Source organism: Lepidochelys olivacea (genome assembly GCF_965140295.1).
Source record: "Lepidochelys olivacea isolate rLepOli2 genome assembly, chromosome: 2".
In the NCBI taxonomy this organism is placed as follows: Eukaryota; Metazoa; Chordata; order Testudines; family Cheloniidae; genus Lepidochelys; species Lepidochelys olivacea.
The window spans coordinates 228,263,767-228,287,726 of record NC_140412.1 but is presented as its reverse complement, the minus strand read 5'-3'; the positions used below and the strand labels follow the sequence as shown (position 1 = coordinate 228,287,726).

The following is a 23,960-nucleotide window of genomic DNA, read 5'->3' as shown; positions in this document are numbered from 1 at the left end:
AGGGTCTGTCTCTTACTGTGTGGCTGTAGAACACTTTATTCAGTGTGGCCCTGATCTTGGTTGGAGCCTCTACGTGCTACTATAATACAAATAATAATAATTAATAATAACAACATCTAAGAACATTAAATTCCTAGATCATCTAGAAATAGCAGCTCCTACAATTACGTCTTTTTAGAAGGGATACAAACAGTGGAATTGAGGGATTGAGCTGTATGGTTGTATGGTGACCCCGTCTGGCCTTGGAATCTGTGAATCTATGAATCCCCCTGTTCATCCCTTTCTGTCATGGCCAAGGGAAACAGGTTTGCCTGCACAGCACTCAGCATGCTCCCATCTGCAGCTTTAAGGAAATCTCATGCCTCAGGGCTTCAGCCAGTCATCTGCAGAGGCCAGGAAGGATTTTTTTTCCCTTGACACATAATTGGCCCAATGTATTGTGGGTTGGTTTTGTTTTTTTCCACCTTCCTCTGACGAATCAGTGGTCAGCCACAGCTGAAGACGGGACACCAGACAGGATGCACCAGTGCTCTGAGGGGATTCAAAGAATCCTCTTTGCAAGTGATGCCTGGCTGGTGTGTCTTGCTCACATACTTAGGGTCTAATTAAAGTGATTGGGCTTAATATAGGGGTATTTGGTTAAAATTTAATACAGGTGGTCAGACTGTGTGATGTAATGGCTCCTTTTGGCCTTAAACTTTATGAAAATATGAAACTATTTTATAGGGGAGTTTCTCCCTCAAAGAATTTGCCTGTGCATGAGAACAGATGTTATTCCTCCTTAGTGTGTTTTGGGAAAGGTTTCCTTGAAAGAATTGTGAAAGTTTCTTTGGTTTTCACAGCTCTCTGTTCTGTTTGTGTGCAGTGAACAGCACAGTAATTGCAACTGGCATTTGGAAATAAGAGAGGTAAATAGAGGGATTGGCTAACGTAAGAAGTAAACTTTCTCATTTTGTTTTGTTTTTTAAAGGGGGAGTCAATTTCAGAGCAGTCGGAGTGGTGCAGCCTACACTGGTGGAATTTGTTCACTATTGAAAGGTGGAGGTGTGAATGAAGTAGGTGTGAATATTCATACTAGCACAAATTGATATGGTAGCCACAGTGTCTGTGTCCACACAAGCATTTTTCTCAAAATGTCCCCTTATTGCATGATCAATACAGAACATTAATACAGTCCCACAAAATAAAGTTCAAATTAGAGGATAATGCTAAAAGGCAAACGGAATAAGGTTGGGGTTGGGTTCGGTTGCATTTCCAAACGAGAGTCTGCAGCTTTCTCTCCTTCACGCTTGAAGCTACTCTGGTAAGAAAAAAATCTTACCTGGCCTATTCTTAAGAGTGTGGTTTGTCTTCCTTGCTGATCCATTATCCAGCCGCAGTTAAATGAGTCTTCACTGAAGTAAGAGCCATAAAACTGTTGATCTGCTTTTGCCTTAAAAAAATCTTATTTTAAAACGTACAAAAGGTGTGTTTATGTTTTCAGTTTCTTCTGTCAAAATGATTATTGTTCCCATCCTGTTTTGTTTCTTTCAGTATGGAAAGTCAGACTTTCTTGCAGTGACATTGGCGCAGTCGTTAGGCCACAATCTTGGCATTTTCTCAGATAAAAGAAAACTACTAACTGGTAAGTTTATGTTTGCTTGTTTGTTTTTTCTTCTTTCAAGTGAAAGGGGAGGAGTTTCCTCCTGATTCTATTGGAAAATAAGAAATGAAAAGCAAGAATTTTTTTCTAAGGTTGTCAAGATTGCATAGTAATGTGTGTGGTTTTATGGAAGAAAGTTTGGCCAATGTGTACACATAAATTTGAGACCTGTGCATAGTGAAAAAAGTAAATGTTTCTTTCTATATTGTATTTGGAGGAAATTAGGAATATAGGTTTTCAGTGTTCTTTTTAATATGAGAAACATAATATATGTTATGCAGAGATTTTAAAATTGTCAGACTCAAAGTATGAATTTTAATTTTGTTGTTGTTGTTAGGTGAGTGTAAGTGTGAGGACACATGGTCTGGATGTATAATGGGAGACACTGGGTAAGACATTTCTTTATAGGAACTTCCATGTAACGATGTAAAGCAAATGAATCAACAAATATACCTTTCATGCTTGAGCTGAGCATCTGCTATGAAAAAGTTGTACATGATTTAGGGCAATATTAAACACTCTTTCAACAGTGAGAAAAGGAACATATTCAATATATGAGAGATTAAAAATTTCAGTTACAGAGTTGTAGCCAAATGCTACAAACACTTGCACTACAAAAAGGCATAGAAGTTAGAATGGGAGTACTGATTTGCAAGCAGATATTTTCACCACATGGCTCTGAATCAAGTATGCTAGCAACCCCTTTCCAAGAATAAGACCATATGTTTCCCCCCATATTTTGGAAGCAGACAAAATATTGTATAATGGTCAAAAGCAACTTGAGAAATAAATAACCAACTACCCTATTTCTTTGTAGTTATTATCTTCCAAGCAAGTTCTCCAAGTGTGACATTGAGGAGTATCATGAATTTTTAAACAACGGAGGTGGTGCCTGCCTCTTCAATAAACCATCCAAGGTAATTAACAGCTGATTATTGAGAAAGGGAACAGTGGTCAAGGTATTCTTTACTTATACATATATTTTTGCAGCCAGAACTCTTGGAAGAAGGAAACTACCCTTTCTAGCCAAGTCTCAGAGGGTGAAATTTGCCCTGTGCAAAGGGGCCAGCATAAGACACACACATCATGTAATCCTTGTGCTTTAACAAAATCTTGAACAGATTCTTCCAGCATTTTAGACCCTTTCTTTCAGAGAAAAGCTCTTCCTCACATACACCAGAATAAATCTTCAGTGCAGCACCGAATAATAATTTTAGAGCCTGTATTTTTGGAACAAATGGTTTTGGGGGTTTTTGTTTGTTTGTTTGGGATTTTTTTTGGTTCTTTTTGGCCTGCTGAAGAAACTGGCATTTGTTGGGTGGACAAATAAATTCAGGGCACACTTTCAATCAACATTATTGGTTTGGTTCAATACTAATCACTTATTTTGGTAAAGCCATCAATATAACTAAAAGTATTCTTCAACTCACTTTGGCGTTACTGTTCTGGACAGTCAGGAATTGGATAGGGAGAAGATTATGTGCCTTGTTTATATAGTACACACCTACTGAGGCTAGGGATGTGTTCAACAGTTCAATAAAGTAATCCTCAAGAGTTTTCAGCTTTAATTGAATTGAACTGATACCCTTCTAAACTTTTGAAAAGGTTCAGGATACATTAGAACAAATTATCTTCTTGCACTCTGCCTATTCAGGTGGGATACAAAATGATAAAGAAATACCACAAGGAAAGTCGTTCCTGTGGTATTTCTGATCCAGCTGAAACAGGAAGAACTGGGTCATATCACAAAAAACCTTGTGATTGTGAGGTTTCCAGCCCACTTCCCATTCAGATTTTCCAGTTACAGATGGTTGAAAATTGGTGATTTTAGTTCATAAGAGTTTGGGCAAACATTTTAATTACTGTTTATGCACGTTGGTTCGTGCTCCTCACACATCCCTTAACGTTTGCTTGAATGGCTCAGACCACAAAACTCATTGTGAAACCACAACGTTTCACCAGGTTTTGACACAAAACCATCAGTCACCCAGTTCTACTCTACAGGTTTGCATGGACTGAGTTTGGCATTTGAAATGGAACATGATACCAAATTTAATTTACTGAGGTTTTGGGTTTCTTTGCAAACATTCTGCACAGTCATAGTTCTGCTTCACTTTAGACTAATGTCTGTCAGTATGGATCTCTGGAAACCTCAAGTAACATTGCTTTCATTTCATCTCCCCCCCTGCAATTAAGACTTAGCTTCTAGAGCCAATCTGGTGGGTTGGTACCAGGGCAGCAAGCTGCCAAGCAGACTCCAGGTACTAGTAGTGTCTTTGGTGTATTCTTGTTACTGGAAACAGAAAATATAACATATTTGGTCGCTAGGGGAAGATTAATAAACCAACCACTTCTGAAGTAATGACGACTTTGTCATTAGTCCTCAAAGAGACTGCTTCCCTGACCTCCTGCTATTTTGCAACAAGTTGTTTTGCAACTATAACTTTTTAAAATAGTGTTTGAAAAATAGAAGTGACTTTCCAAATGCTTAAAGATACAGAGCAAAAATATGATCAAAAGGATGGAGGGACAGTATTCAGTGGATCAAATTCATCTCTGGTGTAACTTCAGTGTTCTGTGGGAATTGAGTTGTCAGAGCTGTCACTGGCCACACAGTCTCCAGCCACCAGAGACTTCAGACTACAAAGTATAAATTAGAGGTGAAGAAAGCCCTAGCAAAAGAGTCGGCGCCTTTAGGATGGTAGCTTCTGCAATAGGTTAGTTGGTGAACACCAGCTTCGTTTATTGCAGCAATAGTCAAAACCCAAGGTACTCTGGATGGGGATCTTGAATCCTTTGTTTATAACTGATGCTATCATCTACAATGCTAATCCTGGACTAGTGAGGAAACATGGAGACAAGCTAAACTGGCAGCGTTGTTTGCCAGAAATGCAAAAGAAAACAGGGATTGCCAAAGCAGGATTTTTATTTCTTCAGTAGCTGGAGGAATAGAATAAACTTTATGACCAATTGCACAGCTGCAGAATTGCAGTAAACACTAGAGGGGGGCATTGTTCTTCACTTGAATAGTTCATAGCTGTAGGTTCGTAGATTTTTCATTATGAGAGAGCTGCCTTTATCAAGTAAACAAGAATGAATTTGCTTTTTCTCTCAGCACCCCAGTGAAAATCATCTCACGAAGTTCACATATTAAATGCTGTCTTCTCATTTGGATGATTATAATAGGGAGTACATCTGCGAAGTGTTGTGTGTTTCTTTTAACAGATGTACTTAATGATATAAGGGATAGTCAGCGCTGTTTATTTTGTTGATAGGATGTAACTGTTTCTTGTTTTTGAACACCTGTATCCTTCCTTTTGCAGGTCTGGTTTTTCACATCTCATGACAGATGATGAGACATTTTGATTGTTAAATCCCTTCACTGGGTGGATTCTTTTTTGTAACAAAGTGATTTTTAATAGAATGTATGCTCATCATGGCTTTGTTTACTGATTATGCTAATTCACAAAAATTAGTAGAATACAGTAGAAGTTTTTTGTATCCCTTATCACAATTTAGATTAGCAGCATTTAGATTTTTCTTTTATAGGATATGAAAATGTGAAAGAAAGAAGTGGAAGCCAGAGTGATCAAGTTGCGATTTAAAACATTGTATCCAAAATCTTTTAAAGTAAAACAATTTTTAAAAAATGAATGTTTATTTAATTCACAAGTCTTTCAGAGACGCATGCTTCATTCTAGCAAGGAAGAGGTAATACAGACCTCTTTACAAGAAGCATGGGGGAATTGAAACCACATGTTTCTGGGTGTATTGTCCTACAACGCTCCATTGGAAGGCTGATATTAAAATCAAGATCAGCCAGTTAAGACCCCCACCCCCACCCTGAACAGTGAAAATGTCACCTTGTGATTAATGGAATTTGTTTAAGTCCTGTGGTACAAATTGTACATAGTTAAGAGTTGAGACGTTCACTTGGGATCTTGGGAAAGATTTGTAGCGTTTTGTTTTTCTTAATTTTTGCACTGCAGCTTCTAGATCCTCCAGAATGCGGCAATGGTTTTGTCGAAGATGGAGAAGAGTGTGACTGTGGTACTACTGCAGTAAGTACAACATATTTTGGATCAATAACTACAGGCTCGGGTATTAATCCAGGAGTCACTGACACCCACAATTTCCACTAACGTTAATGAGAGGGATGCACACAGAGTGTAAGATCTTTGGGGCAGGAGCTGTCATTGATTATGTGTTTATATGGTGCCTACTGCAATGGACCTAGCGTGGTGGTGGTTTTTATATATATATATATACACATATATATATATAAAACGTTAAATAATAATCATAATTAAGGCTGCAAAATCAGGCCCTGAAAGATTATTTTTTAATATTTGGAAAGTGGTATTAGTATATCAAGAGTTTATAGTGGTCACCATTAAAATTGTCAGCATTTGACAACAGATACCACACAGTTATTACAATTGTGTCCTGTTTTATATACAGGGGAAACTGTGGCATCTCAGACTCTACTATGTGGAAATCCTGATGTTTTAGTGGCATGCATATAGTATATATTCAGCTTCATACTGAGCCTGGTTAAAATCTACTTGAGTTTAAAAGCACCTGGTAGCAGTAATGGAGCTTTTGGAGAAATAGGCTTTTCTCTGTAACATTTCACACGTGTGTCTCTTCCCCAGGAGTGTGCCATTGAAGGAGGAGATTGCTGTCATACATGCACCCTGACTGCAGGCTCAGAGTGCAGCAATGGGCTTTGCTGTAGAAAGTGTCAGGTAAGTACAATGCATTTAAAGTGACTTATGCTGTCATTTATGGGGAGTTAGTGAGTTTAGGTGATTATAGGCACAATTGCACATGCATTTTTGCTCTGACCTTGGACCTCCCTTTCTGAAAGTTTGACTCTTAAAACTCATCAAAAGCTGGTTAATCTAACTCTGATCTTTGTCTTTTAGATTATAAGATACTTGGGGCAGGGAGTGTGGGCCAAATTCAGAGGTGAGTTTAAGTCTAGACTAATTGACACCTTCTTCCAACCCCAAACCAGTCCAAATCAATTTGGACTCCTTCTGGACTCCTTTGGACTTACATGTTCAGATGCATGCACCATATCACTTACACATCACCTCTGAATTTGCCTCTCTGAATCAGAGAGAGTCTCTGTTGTGGAAACTTATAGAACAGAGGGTCACAAAGAAGAGTGTAGTAAGAAAAGCAACTAGCAGTAAGGCGTGAGGATGTGTAAGTTAAAGGAGGCCTGCTGTTACTTTAACTTACACCTCCCCCTGGCTCCTTAACAAGGGACTTGATCCAGAGCCCATTTAATACAATGCAAGTCTTTTTATTTAATTTATTGGGCTTTGGATCAGGCCCTATGTAAGTTACACAAGCTTAAACTCTCCTAACGCCTGGTCTGTACTAAAAAGTCAGGTCGTCCCAGCTATGTCACTCAGGGGAGTGAACCCCCCCTCCCGGGCAATGTAGTTAAGCTGGCCTACCCCCTGATGTAGACAGCTCTCGGGCTTCTTCCGTCAACCTAGTTACTGCCTCTCAGGAAGGTGGATTAAGAACCCCTCCCATCACTTTAGTGAGTGTCTGCACTGAAGCACTACAGAGGTACAGCTGTGCTACTGTAGAGGTTTAATGTAGACAGCCTTAGACTCATCAATCAATCAATAGGCAGGAGTAGGTCAAGTGTCTGTTCACTAAGTCCAGCTAAACACACTTCTGATTTTCACCTTTTGTCTTCAAGCTGAGGACACTGTTCTAATAAAGGACGCTGCTCATCCAATAAATAATAATGTTATCTATGCAATGTACTTATATGTGATATTATCATCTTAATCAATGTGCATTGATGTGTCTGACTCCTATAGGGGAAATGTTAGTAACAGCTCAGTGCCACATTCTGCCTTGACTTTGGACTCATCATTAAATGCAAAAAAGGTGCAAATTATGCTGTAATAGACCTCATTTTTCTAAGCACATTTTTTTAAAATGCAATTTTAAAAAACCCAGAAGATGTCTATGAGTAAAATTTTCAAAAGCACCTAAATGACTTAGCAGCCAAGTCCCATTGACTTTCAGTAAGACTTAGGCTCCCAAATGCCTAAATCACTTTAGAAAATGGAACTAAGGGCTGTCTGCCAAATAGAGTTGTGAAAGTGGGTTAAACTAAACAGGAGCAAGGTAATGTAAAAGAGTATGCCTGCCCTATAGCACCCCCTGCTGGCCAAGCGTGACTCTGTAGCACCCTTGCCTCAGTTTCCCCACAAGTTAGGGCTTCCATATAATAAGTACACTAGGATTATCTGTGTTTATGCCCAACCTGGACTTCTTTATTGGTACAATGTCACCTTAACACTGTCACCCCCACATCCACAAACAGGAGGATTCATCTTGTTCTAAAATCCTATTGTCCAAAACCAGCTACTTTTCCTTCCCTTTGCAATTCTTCCAGTTCACCCATTCCTAGGGGCTCCTCTTCTTCTACCACAGTGGTCAATGGTTAAACATCCTGCCAGCCCCTTGCCAGGTGATATCTCTTCAGGCTCTCCCTCAGGAGATAAGCTTCTCTAAGCATATTATGAATCCTGCCACCCTTCCCCAGATAGTGCCTTATCATGGATCTTTTCTGGAGATCAACTTCTTGTCTAGCCCAGTTCCTGGGTTTCTCTTACCAGGCTCAGCATCTTTCTTTTCTCCTCCCTGTTTCCTGTCAGAGGTGCCCATTATAAGGCCCAGTTGCCTTCCCTTAAGCCTAATTGAGCAGCAGGTCACCGATGCGCTGGTCCTCACTCCCTTTGAAAGGGCCAGTCACCCTGTAACAGGCACTCTTATTCTGGAATAAGTGTGTCCACATGTGGAGTTAATCAGGAACAACTGCATGTGTACACAAGCCCTTAGGCTCCTAAATCACTGAGACACTTTTTGAAAATGTTACCCTATCTGTCTATCTTACCTATTTTTTTCCACAGCTGGCAGGGGAGAAAAAAACTAAGCCAGGTGTCAGAAAAAAGTTTCCACTGATGTTAATCAATTTAGCTCTACTTAAGTCAATGAAACTACACTGATTACACTGGCTGAGGACCTAGAACAGTAGCATGTCAAATCTTATACAAAATCTGTGCACAGAAAGAGAGCACAAATGAAAAAAGTGAACTGGGGTGTGCAGATTAACAGACCCAGTCAGGAAAAACTGAGGGCTCTGAAGTGGACCCGAGGCATGTCCGTAACTGGTGATGCGACTGAGAAGGAAGTAGTGATGCTTCATTGGTAAACAGGGTGCACAGCACTGACAGTCCCCACTTGTGGGATATTTTGCCATTTCATCAGGTCATGAGGCTTTTGGCAATGGTATAAAATGTTTATTCAGAAATTAAACACCATACATTCTGTTATTACTAACTTTCTCATCCTTAAATGTATGGATACTTTAGAAGTGGGTATAAAATGATGTGGAATCCAACAATGTTTATGGCCAATTTCTACCCTGATTTACACTGATATAATGGAGTTACATAGATGTAAGTGACCCAATGATCTCTTACTAATGACCTGGGGTAGCTGTGCTGGCAGAAGTGAAAATTATAAAAGAAAAGAAGCATGATCCAGTAGTTAGGTGCTAGCTGCAGGCTCAGGAGGCTCAGTTTCAATTCTCTTCCTCCACAGACATCCTTGGGCAAGTCATTTACTTTGGGCAAGTCGTTAGTCTCACTGTGCCTCAGTTCCCTCTCTGTAAAATGGAGGTAAAAGCATTTTTCTACCTCATAGGGGTGTTGTGAGGATAAACATTAAAGACTGTGAGATCCTCAGGTACTACAGTGATGGGAGACATGCAAGTATCTTAGGTAGATTAATAGAAGTGAGAGCAAAATTTGGCCCTTACACTTGTAACTGAAAATATAAGGTGATGGTTTTCTTAATCCTGGTGACATGCGTGGAATCTAAACTGAGTCAAAATAGCTTCCCAAAGTTGAAAATTTCCCTTCCTTTGATTCTGGTTAAAACTGTTGAAATGATTATTGCATGAAAAAGCTGGTTATAGAGATACTAAGAAAGCGATTTTTCAAACTTGTTTTAGTTTGAATCGAAAGGGGTTGTGTGCCGAGATGCGGTAAACGATTGTGATATTCCAGAAAACTGCACAGGAAACTCCAGCCAGGTAATATTTTAAAATTCTTTCACAAAAAGTGAACAAGTGTAACACATGCACAATCTCAGTCAGTATGAGAGTTATTGTAGTAGTATCGTAAGTTGTTTAAATGTTGTATAAAAATTACTTTAAGTTTAAGGGGGAAAGTGATAGTGAAAGAAATTTTGAAATGCCACTAATTGCCTTAGATTTATAAATTGTTTTTATAGCCCGCTCACTATCTGGATTATCAAGTGCTTGTTTTCTCTTTCTGTAGTGTTCTCCCAATAGTCACAAAATGGATGGGTATTCATGTGATAACAAACAGGTAATTATAATTTGGATTTATATTTTTATTATTTTTATAGATGGGAAAACATATTCCTATAGGTTCTGATCTGAGACCTTTGAAGTCAGTAGGAGTCTTTCCACTAACTTCAAAGAGATTTGGATCTAGGCTCACAAAGTATTTTCAGTTAGAAAGTAGAACCACATTACCTGTTAATTAGTCTTTCCATTACATGCAAAATAAAATGAATAACAGTAATTTACCTGATTTGAAAGTGTATTTGACCCAGTTGTGAAAATGTGAAAAAAGGTTGTTTTTGTCTCTTCAATCTCTTTAGGGTATTTGTTTTGGAGGAAGATGTAAAACCAGGGATCGGCAGTGTAAATACATCTGGGGTGAAAGTAAGTAAACATTATTGTTTCTAAGTTGACTTTCATTGCTATAGCTCTAAAAATTCAAATATCTTGCAGACATACACCTACCTGGAATCATTAAAATCAGTCAGAATTTAGCTGGGACTGTGTGCCATGATATGTACTCAACATGAGACCGGGTTCCATATGTAAAAGAGGAAACTTGCAAACTTTGCCCTTTAGTTCTTGTTTTTTTGCCTGGACCCACTTTTAGTATAATTCTTTACATTTTTATGAAAAGGAGTGGGCAGTTGCTCTGTGATCCTCTATCTTCATTCCCTCACTTTACTTCTGTCCCTGGCTATTGAAGACCCTTCAGCATAGCAACCATGTCTCCAGCCAACAGAGTGCTTGGCTTGAGACTCTTCAAAGACCATCACTGGTGATCCATGCATTAGTCAGAGAAGGTCACTCAAGAATTTCTTCTCTCAAGGGACTGAGCAGTTGCTTCTGCTGTGCTCCCGGTCCCTGTTGGCCCTTGGAGCTTAGAACAAGCCCAGGACCTCCCTAGGTTGCCATGGTGATCAGTTTCTTCACACTGATTGGTGTACTTTATTTAGTTAGCAGTTAGAAACATGTTTGAAACCATGGCTAGAAAAAATAAATGGTTGCCAGAGGTCTTCATTCTTGTCTGATTTAGTGCATATCAGTTTATTTAAATGTGTGGAATTTTGTGTGGGTTTAACCCTGGCACCTGAAATACCAATAGAAGAGTCTCCGCACACAGAGCTGCACCCACCAGTTTAACAACATTTGTTTGAAATCACACGTTTAGTTAAACTGATGCAACTTTGTGTGTTGAACACGACAACGTGTAGAAAATAAGATTCAACTGAGGCTACATTGACACTAGAGAGCTTAGAGCAGCACAGCTGTACAGAGGCAGCTGCGCTGCTGTAACATCTCTCGTGTAGCTGCTCTATGCTGATGGGAGAGAGCTCTCCCGTCAACATAATTAACCCCCCCCTCCAACGAGCAGTAGTAGCTATGTCAGCAGGAGAAGCTCTCCTGCCGACATAGCACTGTCCACACCGGCACTTCTATCTGTGTTGCTTATGGTGTGGTTTTTTCATACCCTTGAGCAACGTAAGTTTTTCCGACATAAGTGGTAGTATAGACATAGCATTAGACTGTTAGCTCTTTGGGGCAGGGACTGTCTATGTGTTAGGTGTTTGTACAGCACCTAGCACAACAGGGTCCTGGTGCATGAGGCACTTCTAGGCACTACTGCAAAACCAATACTACTACTAATAATAAATGTTGTGGGAAATGTCTTCAGCAGCAGGTCAGTCACAGACCAGCACTTGCTATGCCTGGAATGTCTTGGTCAAAGATATTCACTCTGCTCTTATCTCCTAGCTTGCTGTTCTAGTACAAATGGAGGGTGCCTTCGCATTGACTGTCTCAGCTAGTTCAGCATTGACTCTGTCACTCTTGGTACTGGCAGAAGCTAAACGATTTCTGCCAGAGCTTCAGCTTTCTTTGGAGATGAAGAAAAACAATATAAATTGTTATGGGCAAACCATGAGTTCAGAGTTTACGTTTTGTTTAGATTCTTACTCGGAAAGATCAGATGCTTTTATAAAGCTTATCCAAAGAACGTGTTGAGTCTGAATAATTGGGCTGGAAGTCTCATGAGAGCAGCCATGTCATAAGCTATCTAGTACCTCCTACTGCTTGAGACAGATCAAAGGAGAATAGCTTGTGTTATATTTCAGGCACTTATGCTACTGGTCTCTGATAGAACCTGGAAATACATTAAAAGGAAAAATAATGGAGGAAAGGATGAGAAATTAGCTGTAATTTTTTAAAAACTAGATTTGAGTCTTAAGCTAAGGTTTTGGTGTTATTATTGTCTGAACTGGTTCTTCCCTCATTTAAGATAAGTAGAGAGATCCAGGGTTCCTGGCAAGTATTTGGTTTTATAATCTAGTGCTGTTATAACTCAAGATTTTTCCCCAAACTCTTTAGAGCCTCAAACTGGCCATAATCAAAAACATTTTTCCTTGAAAACTGGTCTTTACTTGTAAACAAGGTCTGGAATAAAGAAATCCTTGGAGAGATAATTAGAGCCAATATCCCTGGAATAAAGTAGAAGATAATTTTTGATTTATTTGATCTACAACCTGATTTCTAACATCAAATTTGCATCAGGCTTTTAAAAATGTGCATATTCTTATTAGAAGAAAATTGTTTCTGTTTTTAGAAGTGACAGCTGCTGACAGATACTGCTATGAGAAATTGAATATTGAAGGGACTGAGAAAGGTAACTGTGGAAGGGGCAAGGACACTTGGATACAGTGCAACAAACAGTAAGTTCATCTACTCTGGAAAGCAGCTTGTGTGAGATTCTTGCCCCGGTCCAACCCTTCACCTGTCATAAACAGACTCTAAAAGCCCTGGATCTGGCTGGGGGAGAATTCTCCTGGCACAGGAACTGAAAGAAGACAGCTGTCTTCTAAGGACCACCTACAACTCAAGCCCCAATTTAGGGTGTCAGGAATGGGGCCAGGGGTTGGAGGAGAGTCCCCATAGTCTGCACCAGCTTCATGGATTGTCATCTGCAACAGACTGTGGAGCAGTCCAGTAGAAGGCGGAGGGGGATTCTGTATCAGAACAGCTCTCAAATCAGCCAAATTTATGCCAGGGCCACTTTGGCCATCACAGCAACCCAGAATCCAGGAGGTGTTAAGGTGGCTTAAAGTCACTACCTGCCTCCTCATTGCTCCAAGGCTCTGAAAGGCAGTACATAATATCACTCCTTCGCTTTGCTCGAAGAGTATGTCTGCACTGCAGCTGGGAGTTGTGATTCCCATTGTGGGTAGACATTCGCACTAACACACTAAAGATTGCATTGTGGACATAGCAGCACCAGTGGCAGCTTGGGCTAGCTGCCTGAGTCCAAGCCTGCCCAATCACCTGGGTCTGAGTTGGGGTGGCTCGCCCAAGCTGCTGCGTGTGCTGCAATGTCCAGGCTGCTATTTTTAATGTGCTAGCTTGAACAGAGCTGGCATGAATCTATGTACCCACTCCGGAAATCACACCTCCCAGCTGCAGTGTAGTCAGACCCTAAATGCAAGGCTGGGCCTGATTCTCCATGGCCTGGCACTTTGAGAAGTCATTTACATCTGTGAAAACCTGGTGTAAAATGCCACCATTCTGGTTTTGTAACTTATGCACCCACTTTGCACAGGTACAAATGACTTCTCAAAGTGCAAGGCAGTGGAGAATCAGGCCCACTGTATGGAGTATAAATGTTTTTGAAATGAAGACCCAAATCATGGACGCCAGAGAGACAGTACCTAGTAGAGATAATCTCACAACAGACATTTGGATCCATCTACCACCAGAACTTTGGGAAAGCTTGGGTCTGAGTCCACATTCCTCTCTCCTACAAATAAAATCCTCAAGTAGAGAAAATGGTGATTGGAAGATTTGTGTACAGTATCATACATTTTTTTACCAGCTCTCACAGATATTTGAAATAAATACTGCTGTGTCTTGTTTGTGAAGAAATGCATAGATTCTGGACGTCTCTGGCAGAAATCAGTGTTGCTACGGAGAGCCTAGGCCTGAAACTTGTGTACACTGGGGGCTAACACATTTTGAAACAACAATTAAAATCCTTTTATAAAAAGCCTCTTTTCCTAATGTGGCCTTAGGTGAGGCTCACGGGGTGGCATGCCAGTTCATGAGGTAATTCTCCACTGCCTTGCACTTTAGGTAATTGTTTAAACCTGTGCTAATTAGGTATAAATGACAGCTCAGATGCAAGAAAGTGAAAAATCAGACATGTACCAGTATAAATATTTCAGGTAGGAGGTGATTTTTTTAAAACCAAAATAGTTATACTGGTACGACCCTTAAGGTGGACACAGGGCATGGCTACACTGGAAACTTCAAAGCACTGTCACGGGAGCGCTCCCACGGCAGCACTTTGAAGTGCGAGTGTGGTCGCCCGCGAGCGCTGGGAGAGAGCTCTCTCACTCCTGGTAATCCACCTCCACGAGGGGAATAGCTCCCAGTGCTGGGAGTGCGGCTCCCAGCGCTCAGAGCCTGTTTACACTACCGCTTTAAAGCGCTCTGACTTGCTGCACTCAGGGGGGGTGATTTTTCACACCCTGAGCCAGCAAGTTAGAGTGCTATAAAATGTAAGCATAGCCAAGCCCACAGTTACACTGGTATAAAGATGTATTATAGTGGTCTAGGTTATTCCCCTTCCTGTATGGGAATAGCTATATCAGTATAAGCAGTTTTATACCAGGATAACCGCATCCGCATTAGGGGGATTGTACTGGTATAGTTAAAATGATAAAACTTTTATATGTAGACAAGACCTCAGGCTCAAAGAGTCTGGCCACTGAGGTATTTGCAATAGCAAAGAAAGATAACAGGAAAATATGTAAGGCAGATAAGCAGAGAAAATTTTCTTGAGGATGGGAACATAGAGAATTATGGTCCCTTTTGTCTGTGATATTGGACTTGAGCACTTAACGTAAGTGAGGGAGAAATAAGTGGTGGTCTGCCATTCTGATGGGCTGTGTACCAGTTACGAGCACATGTGAAAAAACAAAAGACCTTTTTTTTATATAAGTGTAAACTATTTTTATTGGATTCTTTTTCTGAGTGAATGTCTATTTAACCCCTCAAAACAGGGATGTGCTATGTGGTTATCTTCTGTGTTCCAATATCTCTAATGTCCCAAGACTTGGAGAACTTGATGGTGAAATCACATCTTCAGTCATACAGCTGGGGAAATCCTACAACTGCAGGTAATTCTTAAAACCCTATAAAATAGAACAGAGATGATATTGCCCTCCAAATTCCTCTGCTATGGAAATGTCAGCAAACTCCTTCCTAAGTGAGAAGCAACTGCTGTCATTAAAAACAAAACAAAAACTGATGTAAATTGAATTTCAGTCTGACCCCTGCCATTGCTTCTTCCAGATTTGGATTGAGGCACATTATAATGCCATTTTGGGGAAGCTTGCCTTGCTTTTTCCTGCATTTATTCTATGGCTAAATAGAGAATTTCAGCCTCCAGAAGTTATGTATGTTTAATCAGAGTATTTTAAAGGGTTTTTTTGGGCAGCATGTCTACGGTAGAAATATAGTATCTTTGTTTTTTATTAGGGCCGCTGACAAAAAACCCATATCCTCCCCAATATTTTTTATGGATTCTGCCTAGTTTCTGCACATTAAAATGACACAAACAAAAATGAATGTGCCACCCAAGAATCCAGTGTATTGAACAGTCTTATGTTGAAAGCAGTGCACATATTTATTGTGGCTCTTTGTTTGTTTTGTAGTGGTGGACATGTTAAGCTAGATGAAGAGACAGACCTAGGCTACGTTGAGGATGGAACACCATGTGGCCCAGAGATGATGTGTTTTGAGCGCAGATGTCTCCCCACTGATTCCTTCAACTTCAGCATCTGCCCAGGCACTACAGATGACAAAATTTGTTCAGGACATGGAGTATGTTTTCATGTTTTTTAGCCTTGACTTTCACATTTCTGCTGCCTTTATTGAATGCTTCCAAGTTTATGCATTTATGTTACAAGGTAAATAATTTTTATTAAAGTAACCTGAATTGTTACAAGTTAATACAAGTTAATTTTCTAGATACGTTTTTAAAGATTGTGTGTAAATTATAAAGGTGGTGAATACATCAGAGTCAAGGCAGTCTGAGCTATCTATTACAGTCAGTGTACATACTATTATTACAAAAGTTATATAAATTACTTCATTTTCATCACTTCTTCCAACTTGCTTCATCTTTCCTCATATGAATTTAAAGGACTTAGTACCATGCTCTGGGAAACTTTAAAATATATAGGTCCAGTTTCGATTGTCATATTCTGGACCCTTTGTATTGCACAAAAGGTCCATAAAACAGCTGGATCTTATCAGAAGAGAATTCCCCCAGAGTGGGGAGTTCTTGGCCAGTTCACAGCTACTGAATTTGGTTCCTGTGCTGGGCTAGAGACTGGAGTTGCTGGAGTGCCCTGAGTTCTGGCTATTCCAAGATGGCATAGAGTCCCTTGGTCCCTGTCATAGTTTAAAGCGATCCCCAGACTGCTCAAACCTGCCCTGCCCCAAGGGAGCCATAACATACTCCTTGATAACTCCTATTCCTACTGTGCTGAAACTCAGTTTTTGATGTGAAATTATCAATTTAATCTATTTTAAAAGAAAACTGAAATCTGAGGGACACAGTCTCCCAAAATGAAACAACAAAAATATTGTACCGAACTTTGCAGGCAATTTTTTACCAGTTCCACACATCTCTACCTAACTCATATTCTAAATAATGGAGAAAAAATTTCATTTTGTGATTTTTATTCTGGGTTACGTTTTGAACTGCAGGTTTGCAGCAATGAAATTAAGTGTGTCTGTGATCGATTCTGGGTAGGAGATGACTGCAGCACCGCTTACAAAGATGCTTCAATATTTGATAAAGAAATGGCAGGCAAAGGTGTGTAATGCATATATTTGTGGTAATACTTTAATAAATGACAAATTGTAGAGGCTAGACTTTGGTTTGGGGGAAGGTCCAGCAAGCAAAGCTAGATCAGCTACTCCTTCACTTAGCATATAGCAATATCCTAGACCAGTGCTTCTTCTCAAGCTATCTGATGTGGGGCACCGGCAATTGTTTTTTCCAATGTGTGCTCAGACTGGCAGCCGATGGCTCGCGGACCAGCACCTGTCGCGGACCACCACTTTGAGTAGCACTGTCCTAGATAGCCTGATCTCTCTCTTTAGAAAAACAAAGCAAAACAAATGGTCTAAAAATGGCTCAATCCTACAACTGGATCTGCACAACTTGACTGCTGTAGAATTCATAAGAGTGCCATGTGGGTTCTAGAAGTGAATCCAGGTGCATCTTGCTTGCCTCACTCATGTGAATGAACCTATTAAAATAAACAGAATTATTCCTGGTTAAGATTAGCAGAATTTTACCACTACCCGCACCCCTCCCCCCCCTTATCAGATAAAAGGGGCAGCACTGCTTATATTTTTGTCTTATTCTCCAGGACCAAATTTTCAAAACATGGCCTCTTGTTGCATACATGCACATCATATAAACATATAATATCTGTGCATAATATGTGCACACGTGACAGAACGTACACTTTCAGATTTAATAAGTGATTTATGTAAACACATTTTTTATTTAATCTCTGAGCTTGTCTACATAAGAAAGTTATATTGGTAAAAACTGAAATGTGAATTTAAACCTTTATAGCTACACCAGTATAACTGCCCAGGTGGATACTCTTATTCTGAAAGAAGAATAACTTTTTCAGTGTAGCTTAAACCCCTTCCGAAGCAACATAAACTACACTGAAAAAGGCATTCTTACTTGAGAATGAGAATGTCCCAAGGGGAATTATAGTAGTCTGACTATAGCAGTGTAATTATACTGGTATAACTGGTAAAACTTTCCCATGTAAACAAGCCCTCTGTCAAGGGTAACAGATAGATATTTTGTCTACAAATATTCCTTTGTATAGTAAAAGTCTGTTTTTATTATGTATTTATATTTTAAGTATTATATAAATAATGAAAATAATGTATGACATCATATAATAAGTATGATTAAATCTCATGTAGGATTCCCTTCAGCTTTTAAAGTAAAATGATCATTTGCCGCTATCAAAAGACACTCTCCCTTCACACCTCACTTTTTATTTGTTCATTGAGAGATCACTTAATGTAGATTTCATTGTACATATTTACAGCATATTTATAAGCACTACTTATAAATAACTGAAGAAATATGCATATGGGGCAACTTTTATATCTTTATATGGCACTTGGAGGTTTGTATTTGGACATCACCTTTTGGAAAGGGAAGCACTGAGCTTGATGATCATAATGAGAAACAGAAAGTCTTAATCTCTGAACTGAGAACAAGAAATCTTCTATACCAAATAAAGAGAGCCTCAACGTGTTGTATAAATGTTATACAGAGTATCAACATGTCTGTATTTTTAATTTAAGTTGAACATTTTAAAATGAGTTTCTAAGTCTTTTTGTCCTCTTGTCCTGCCCCTGCAATACAGGTATAAAGATATTTTATCTTATTACAGATCCTATTTCATTATATGAGATACCCCCTATTTAAATTTAGAAAGCTAAGAATGTTCAGCCCATTGAATGATCAAATTTGACTGAACATTTGTGTTTTAATCACAGAATTAATGTTCTTATACTTTCACACAGACTCATACATATGGTTCCATAGACATTGCAGGTGTTTCTAGTGGCTTTGTATTATTTTTTTAATTGAATTTTTTTTATGATTAATTTACTTCCAGAAGTTATAACATGATTTGGAAATCAATTAATTCAATTCATTTTCTTTTACGTGGTCAAAATTCAATGGCTTCTAATTTTAAAAGTCCCTTGTTAAACATATTAATGCTATTTACAGGACTCTAGCGCTGTTTTAAATTATTCAGCACAGATCTAATTGCTCAAACAAATCTCTAGAACAGTGCTTTAACTGCTTTGTATATTTTTATTTTTAAATTTCTGTATATTTTGTTTTTTGTCTTTCACTTTTCCCCAGGTGTTGTTAGTACAAATATAATAGTAGGGGCTATTGCTGGCACCATTTTAGTGTTGGCTCTCGTTTTAGGAATAACTGGATGGGGTTACAAGTAAGTATAATGTGCAATTTTTACTAAATTTGAAAATACTTATATATGTTCAGTGGATAGCTGTTTACAATATGAAGTAATAAAGCAAGAATATTGAAAATTATACAAATTTAGGGTGGCTGATCAAATAGAAACTGAATTATCTCTATTAATGGTCAAGGGAATTTAGAAAGATAACCCCTGTGTAAGCAAACCATTTAAGGACAAGCTTAAGTTTAAGGACATGCATAATTCCCATTAACTTTATACCAAACGTGAGCTTGTGCTTAAGTGGTTTGTTGAATGGGGATGGGATTGAAGCACATGATTAAGTTTCAGATTCTCAGCTGATATCCAGTTTATATTATCTGAGGATCTGGCCCTAAGTGTTTTGCTGAATCAGGGCCAAAATGGCCATGTCCATTTCTTTCAGTATTAATGTTCTTTTTTTTTCAGTTTTGTTTCTGTGCTGAAGTTCTTCTGTAAACAAAACATTTTAGTATTTTTGCAGATATTAAGTTAAGATTTAATGCATCTGCTTTTAGAAAAATGTCAGCAGCATTTGGATTTAAATGGAATGGCTACAACCCCCTTTATGTGGAATACTGACAAAGGAAACCAAGCTCGACTATTCAAATACCATTACTTGGATAATACCGAAATGATTCAGAATATTGGGCCAGTGCTGTTCCTAGTTATACTGTATAGTCCCACTGTTTGCCAGAAGCTGGGAATGAGCGACAGGGGACGGATCACTTGATGATTACCTGTTCTGTTCATTCCCTCTGGGGCACCTGGCACTGGCCACTGTCGGAAGACCGGTTACTGGGCTAGATGGACCTTTGGTCTGACCCAGTAGGGCCATTCTTACGTTCTTATGATGCCAGTATGATTAAATAATTGACTTAAGTATTTGGAATGCCCTATATCTAAATGCAAGAACATGCCAGGAGGTTATGCCCTTTCTTGGATGAGAACCTGGCTACAATGAACATACTCCAGCTATTTTTATAATTTCGGGTGCCTGTGCCATGTAAATTAGGGGAGTTGAGAGCTGCTCTTGTACAGTGCAAGGAGAAAGGCGTGCATAGAATACTATGAGGATTAGGTTAATAAAAGGACAGCTTTAAGCCACTTTTGCATTACCACCCACTGATTTTGGCAGTACCTGAAGATCTGAATCCCTCTTTGAAATACAGCTTCAAAACTTAATACATGTTTTGGGGTATGATTAGGCAGTAATTTAGTGAATTTTCCTAGTAATACAGAAATATGTATTGAAAAACAGAACAAAGGTTTCCAAAAGTTCCCAGACTGAATAAGCATGTTTCAGATACTGATAAAACATTGCACTGCATATCCTAGAGACGCTAACAGTCCAATCTGAATATAAACCTACAGATTTGTTTTGAACTAATACATCTGTTCTCTTTTCCAAAAGTGATTTATTTAGGAATCATCAAGAATCAAAATTTCACTTTGGCCTACATTGCTTTTAGATTTACTTGTTGTTTATGCTGTTGAATACAGCCACATTCTCCCTAATATATACACATTGGTAATTCATTCTTATTTCTTTCTCTTCTTTTCTATGGAAAGAAACTATCGGAGACAGAGGTATGTGATAAAAGTAAAGTGAATACATCCCTTAGGAAGGCTTTAAATGATGATTATTTCTGTCTTTTTCCATTTTTGTGATGATGTGAATTTTGTGGAGAGCACCTATGGATAATGAATTGTCATATTTCAATGTTTCCTTAAATCAGTGGTTTTCAGCCTGTGGTCTGCAGGTCCTAGGGGTCAAAAGACTATGTCTAAAATTTCCAAAGAGGTCCGCACCTCCATTTGAAAATGTTAGGGGTCTGCAAATGAAAAAAGATCAGAAACCACTGCCTTAAATTATCTTCTGATTTTATAAAGGAGTACTTACCTGAAATATCTGAAAATGCTGTAAACACTTAAAACACAATGGCTAAAATCCTGGCCCCATTGGCACAACACCCATGGACTTAAGTGGGGCCAGTATTTCATCCAATAAGAACAGGAAAATATAGAAAAAAATAATTAAAGATAAAAGTAGAGCAAAAACCAAATATGCTTTTAGAGATTAAAATGTTCTTGAGGTCCAAGAGGAGTGAGCAGTAATGTGAACCTGATGTACATTAAATTATCCAAACCAAATTCATTCCTGTAGTTATACCTTTAGATTAAATACATTTTAGTTAAATTAAATTCATAGATAAATTTGAAGAAAATAATTTCAATGACAGAGATAGATGTTAAAGTCCATGTTGCTGTTACAACTCAAATAGTCTCATATATATCCTGCAAGTTTATATTTGAGTTATGTTTTATATACAACCTGGAACTCAGGATAATGCACTTCAGAACAAGGAGGATCCATAAAATTGGATTTAGATAAAAATGGGTTAATATGTATGAGAATATACCAAGATGAGAATACAGTTCCAGGACTAGTTCACACTGATATAAATCAGGAGCAACTCTACTGAAGTCACTGGAGTTACACCAATGTAAAACTAGTATGAGTTCAGAATCAGCAGTGAGGATGTATGAGCCAGTTTGGAAAAATGTGACACAATCTGCTCCACTGTCTAAACCAAATGCTGATCTGTTCAAAGATTCACATTGATTCAGACAAGCAATGTAAAACTAATTGAATCACTCTTCCCATAAACCAAGGTCCAGCTGTTGATTCCAGGAAGAACCCACTCCGTCCCCCAAACTGTGCTTCCTTCCACCTACCCTGCTACCCTCCTATCCCTAACTGCAAGGGCCTGATCCTGCACTCATTCAAGTCAAAGGCCAAACTCAAATAGGCTTCAGTGTGGAAGATCAGACCCAAAGAGAGAGTTGCTCACTGATTATTCTTCTGCCTTCCCCCACCAACCAATCCCCTCCTGTTTAATGCAGTTACTACACTGTCTTGGTCCAAGATACTGCTATATCGGCTGCTGCCACCTGCTGAACTTGCACTCCATGCCCTCTACCTTTGTAGTACTCTCTCTCTCTCTCTCTCACTTAGAATGCTTGGCGTGTAGCAGCAAGGTCCTGCCAAATGCAGATTTGTTTAGGCTATGTCTACACTACTGTCTATGTTGGCATAACTTATGTTGCTCAGGGGTGTGAAAAAAACCACTCCTCTGAGCAACATAAGTTACACCGACGTATGCGCTAGGGTGCACAGTGCTATGTCAGTGGGAGAGCTTCTGCCGCTGACATAGCTTCTGTCACTTGCAGAGGTAGTTTTATTATGCCGATGGGAGCGCTCTCTCCCATTGCCATAGAGCGTCTTCACTAGACATGCTGCAGCGGCGCAGCTGCATCAGTACAGCAGAGGGATGATGGAAGACTGGTTTGTGGGAGTCTCTTATCATAAGAACATAAGAAAGACCATACTGGGTCAGACCAGTGGTCCATCTAGCCCAGTATCCTGTCTCTGAAAGTGGCCAGTGCCAGATGCTTCAAGCACATGAAGGTTTAGAAACATGAGGAGCATAGCATTGCATCCCTGACCATCTTGGCTAAGAGCCATTAATGGACCTATTCTTCATGAACTTAGCTATTTCTTTTTTGAACCCAGTTATACTTTTGGCCTTCACAACATCCCCAGCATAAGTTCCACAGGTTGATTGTGCATTGCATGAAGTACATCCTTATTTTTGTTTTAAACCTGCCACCTATTAATTTCATCAGATGAACCCTCGTTCTTCCATTATGTGAAGGGGTAAATAATACTTACTTTCTCCACACCATTCATGAGTTTAGGGATCTCTATCATATCCCCCCCTTAGTCATCTCTTTTCTAAGATGAACAGTCACAGTCTTCTTAATCTCTCTGCATATGGAAGCTGTTCCATATCCGTAATCATTTGCCCTTCTCTGCACCTCTTCCATTCTAATATTTCTTTTTTGAAACGCAGTATTCAAGGTGAGGGCATATCAGTGATTTGTACATCATCATTACAATATTTTCTATTTTATTATCTTTCCCTTTTCTAATGGTTCCTAGTATTCTGTTAGCTTTTACAATTGCTGCTGCACATTGAGTGGATGTTTTCAGAGAACTTTCAACAATGACTTCAAGATCTCTCTTGAGTGGTAACAGCTAATTTAGACTCAATGTATGTATGGTTGGGATAATGTTCCCAATGTGCATTACTTTTCAGATATAGTGAATATATATATATATATATATATATTGAACTGGGCATCTTCTGCTAATGATTAAAGGAACAGACAAGTTATCCATTAGAATTAGGGAGACATTTTTGACCTGCGAGAATTATCTGCAGAGGACAGTGATAACCGATGGTTATAAATTCACTATCAGAGGAAAAGTGGGATCGGTTGTTCATAAATTGGAACTTTTTCCTCAAATCATGGTTAAAGGGATGAGTGGGATGTGATTATATATTTTGATAAATGGGTGTGCTTCAGAAACATGGAACATTTTAATCTCTTTGCAAATAATTTGCTTCTAATTGCAAACATTGAAAAGGTTCAGAGTCCTGTGGCACCTTATAGACTAACAGACGAATTGGAGCATAAGCTTTTGTGAGTGAATACGATACATGCATCCGACGAAGTGGGTATTCACCCACGCAAGCTTATGCTCCAATACATCTGTTAGTCTATAAGGTGCAACAAGACTCTTTGCCGCTTTTCCAGATCCAGACTAACACAGCTGCCCCTCTGATAATTGAAAAGGTTGTTTAATCAGAACAGAAACAAATCTTGGATGAATGACAGAAGGAACATAGAACAGAAGGCATGATCTAAAAGGGTGAAAAGATTATATAATAAACCCTATAATACTTCTGGGCTAGCAGCTTTT

The 23,960-nt window shown here is 39.0% G+C and overlaps 1 protein-coding gene across 6 annotated transcripts in view; it reads left to right on the top strand.

Moving 5' to 3' along the window:
* ADAM22 (ADAM metallopeptidase domain 22) overlaps positions 1 to 23,960 on the top strand; it is a 193,756-nt gene that overhangs the window by 141,463 nt on the left and 28,333 nt on the right. For 4 of the 6 annotated variants that reach the window (XM_084621590.1, XM_084621588.1, XM_084621592.1 and 1 more), the window contains exons 12-26: positions 971 to 1,055; positions 1,534 to 1,624; positions 1,980 to 2,031; positions 2,460 to 2,559; positions 5,632 to 5,703; positions 6,298 to 6,390; positions 9,699 to 9,779; positions 10,027 to 10,077; positions 10,376 to 10,439; positions 12,658 to 12,763; positions 15,107 to 15,223; positions 15,761 to 15,929; positions 16,821 to 16,929; positions 19,033 to 19,123; positions 20,702 to 20,719. In XM_084621590.1, the coding sequence (XP_084477716.1) occupies positions 971 to 1,055; positions 1,534 to 1,624; positions 1,980 to 2,031; positions 2,460 to 2,559; positions 5,632 to 5,703; positions 6,298 to 6,390; positions 9,699 to 9,779; positions 10,027 to 10,077; positions 10,376 to 10,439; positions 12,658 to 12,763; positions 15,107 to 15,223; positions 15,761 to 15,929; positions 16,821 to 16,929; positions 19,033 to 19,123; positions 20,702 to 20,719 (1,299 nt within the window). The remainder of the gene's footprint in view (positions 1 to 970; positions 1,056 to 1,533; positions 1,625 to 1,979; positions 2,032 to 2,459; positions 2,560 to 5,631; positions 5,704 to 6,297; positions 6,391 to 9,698; positions 9,780 to 10,026; positions 10,078 to 10,375; positions 10,440 to 12,657; positions 12,764 to 15,106; positions 15,224 to 15,760; positions 15,930 to 16,820; positions 16,930 to 19,032; positions 19,124 to 20,701; positions 20,720 to 23,960) is intronic. The other 2 variants (XM_084621591.1, XM_084621593.1) reach the window with 1 other exon arrangement.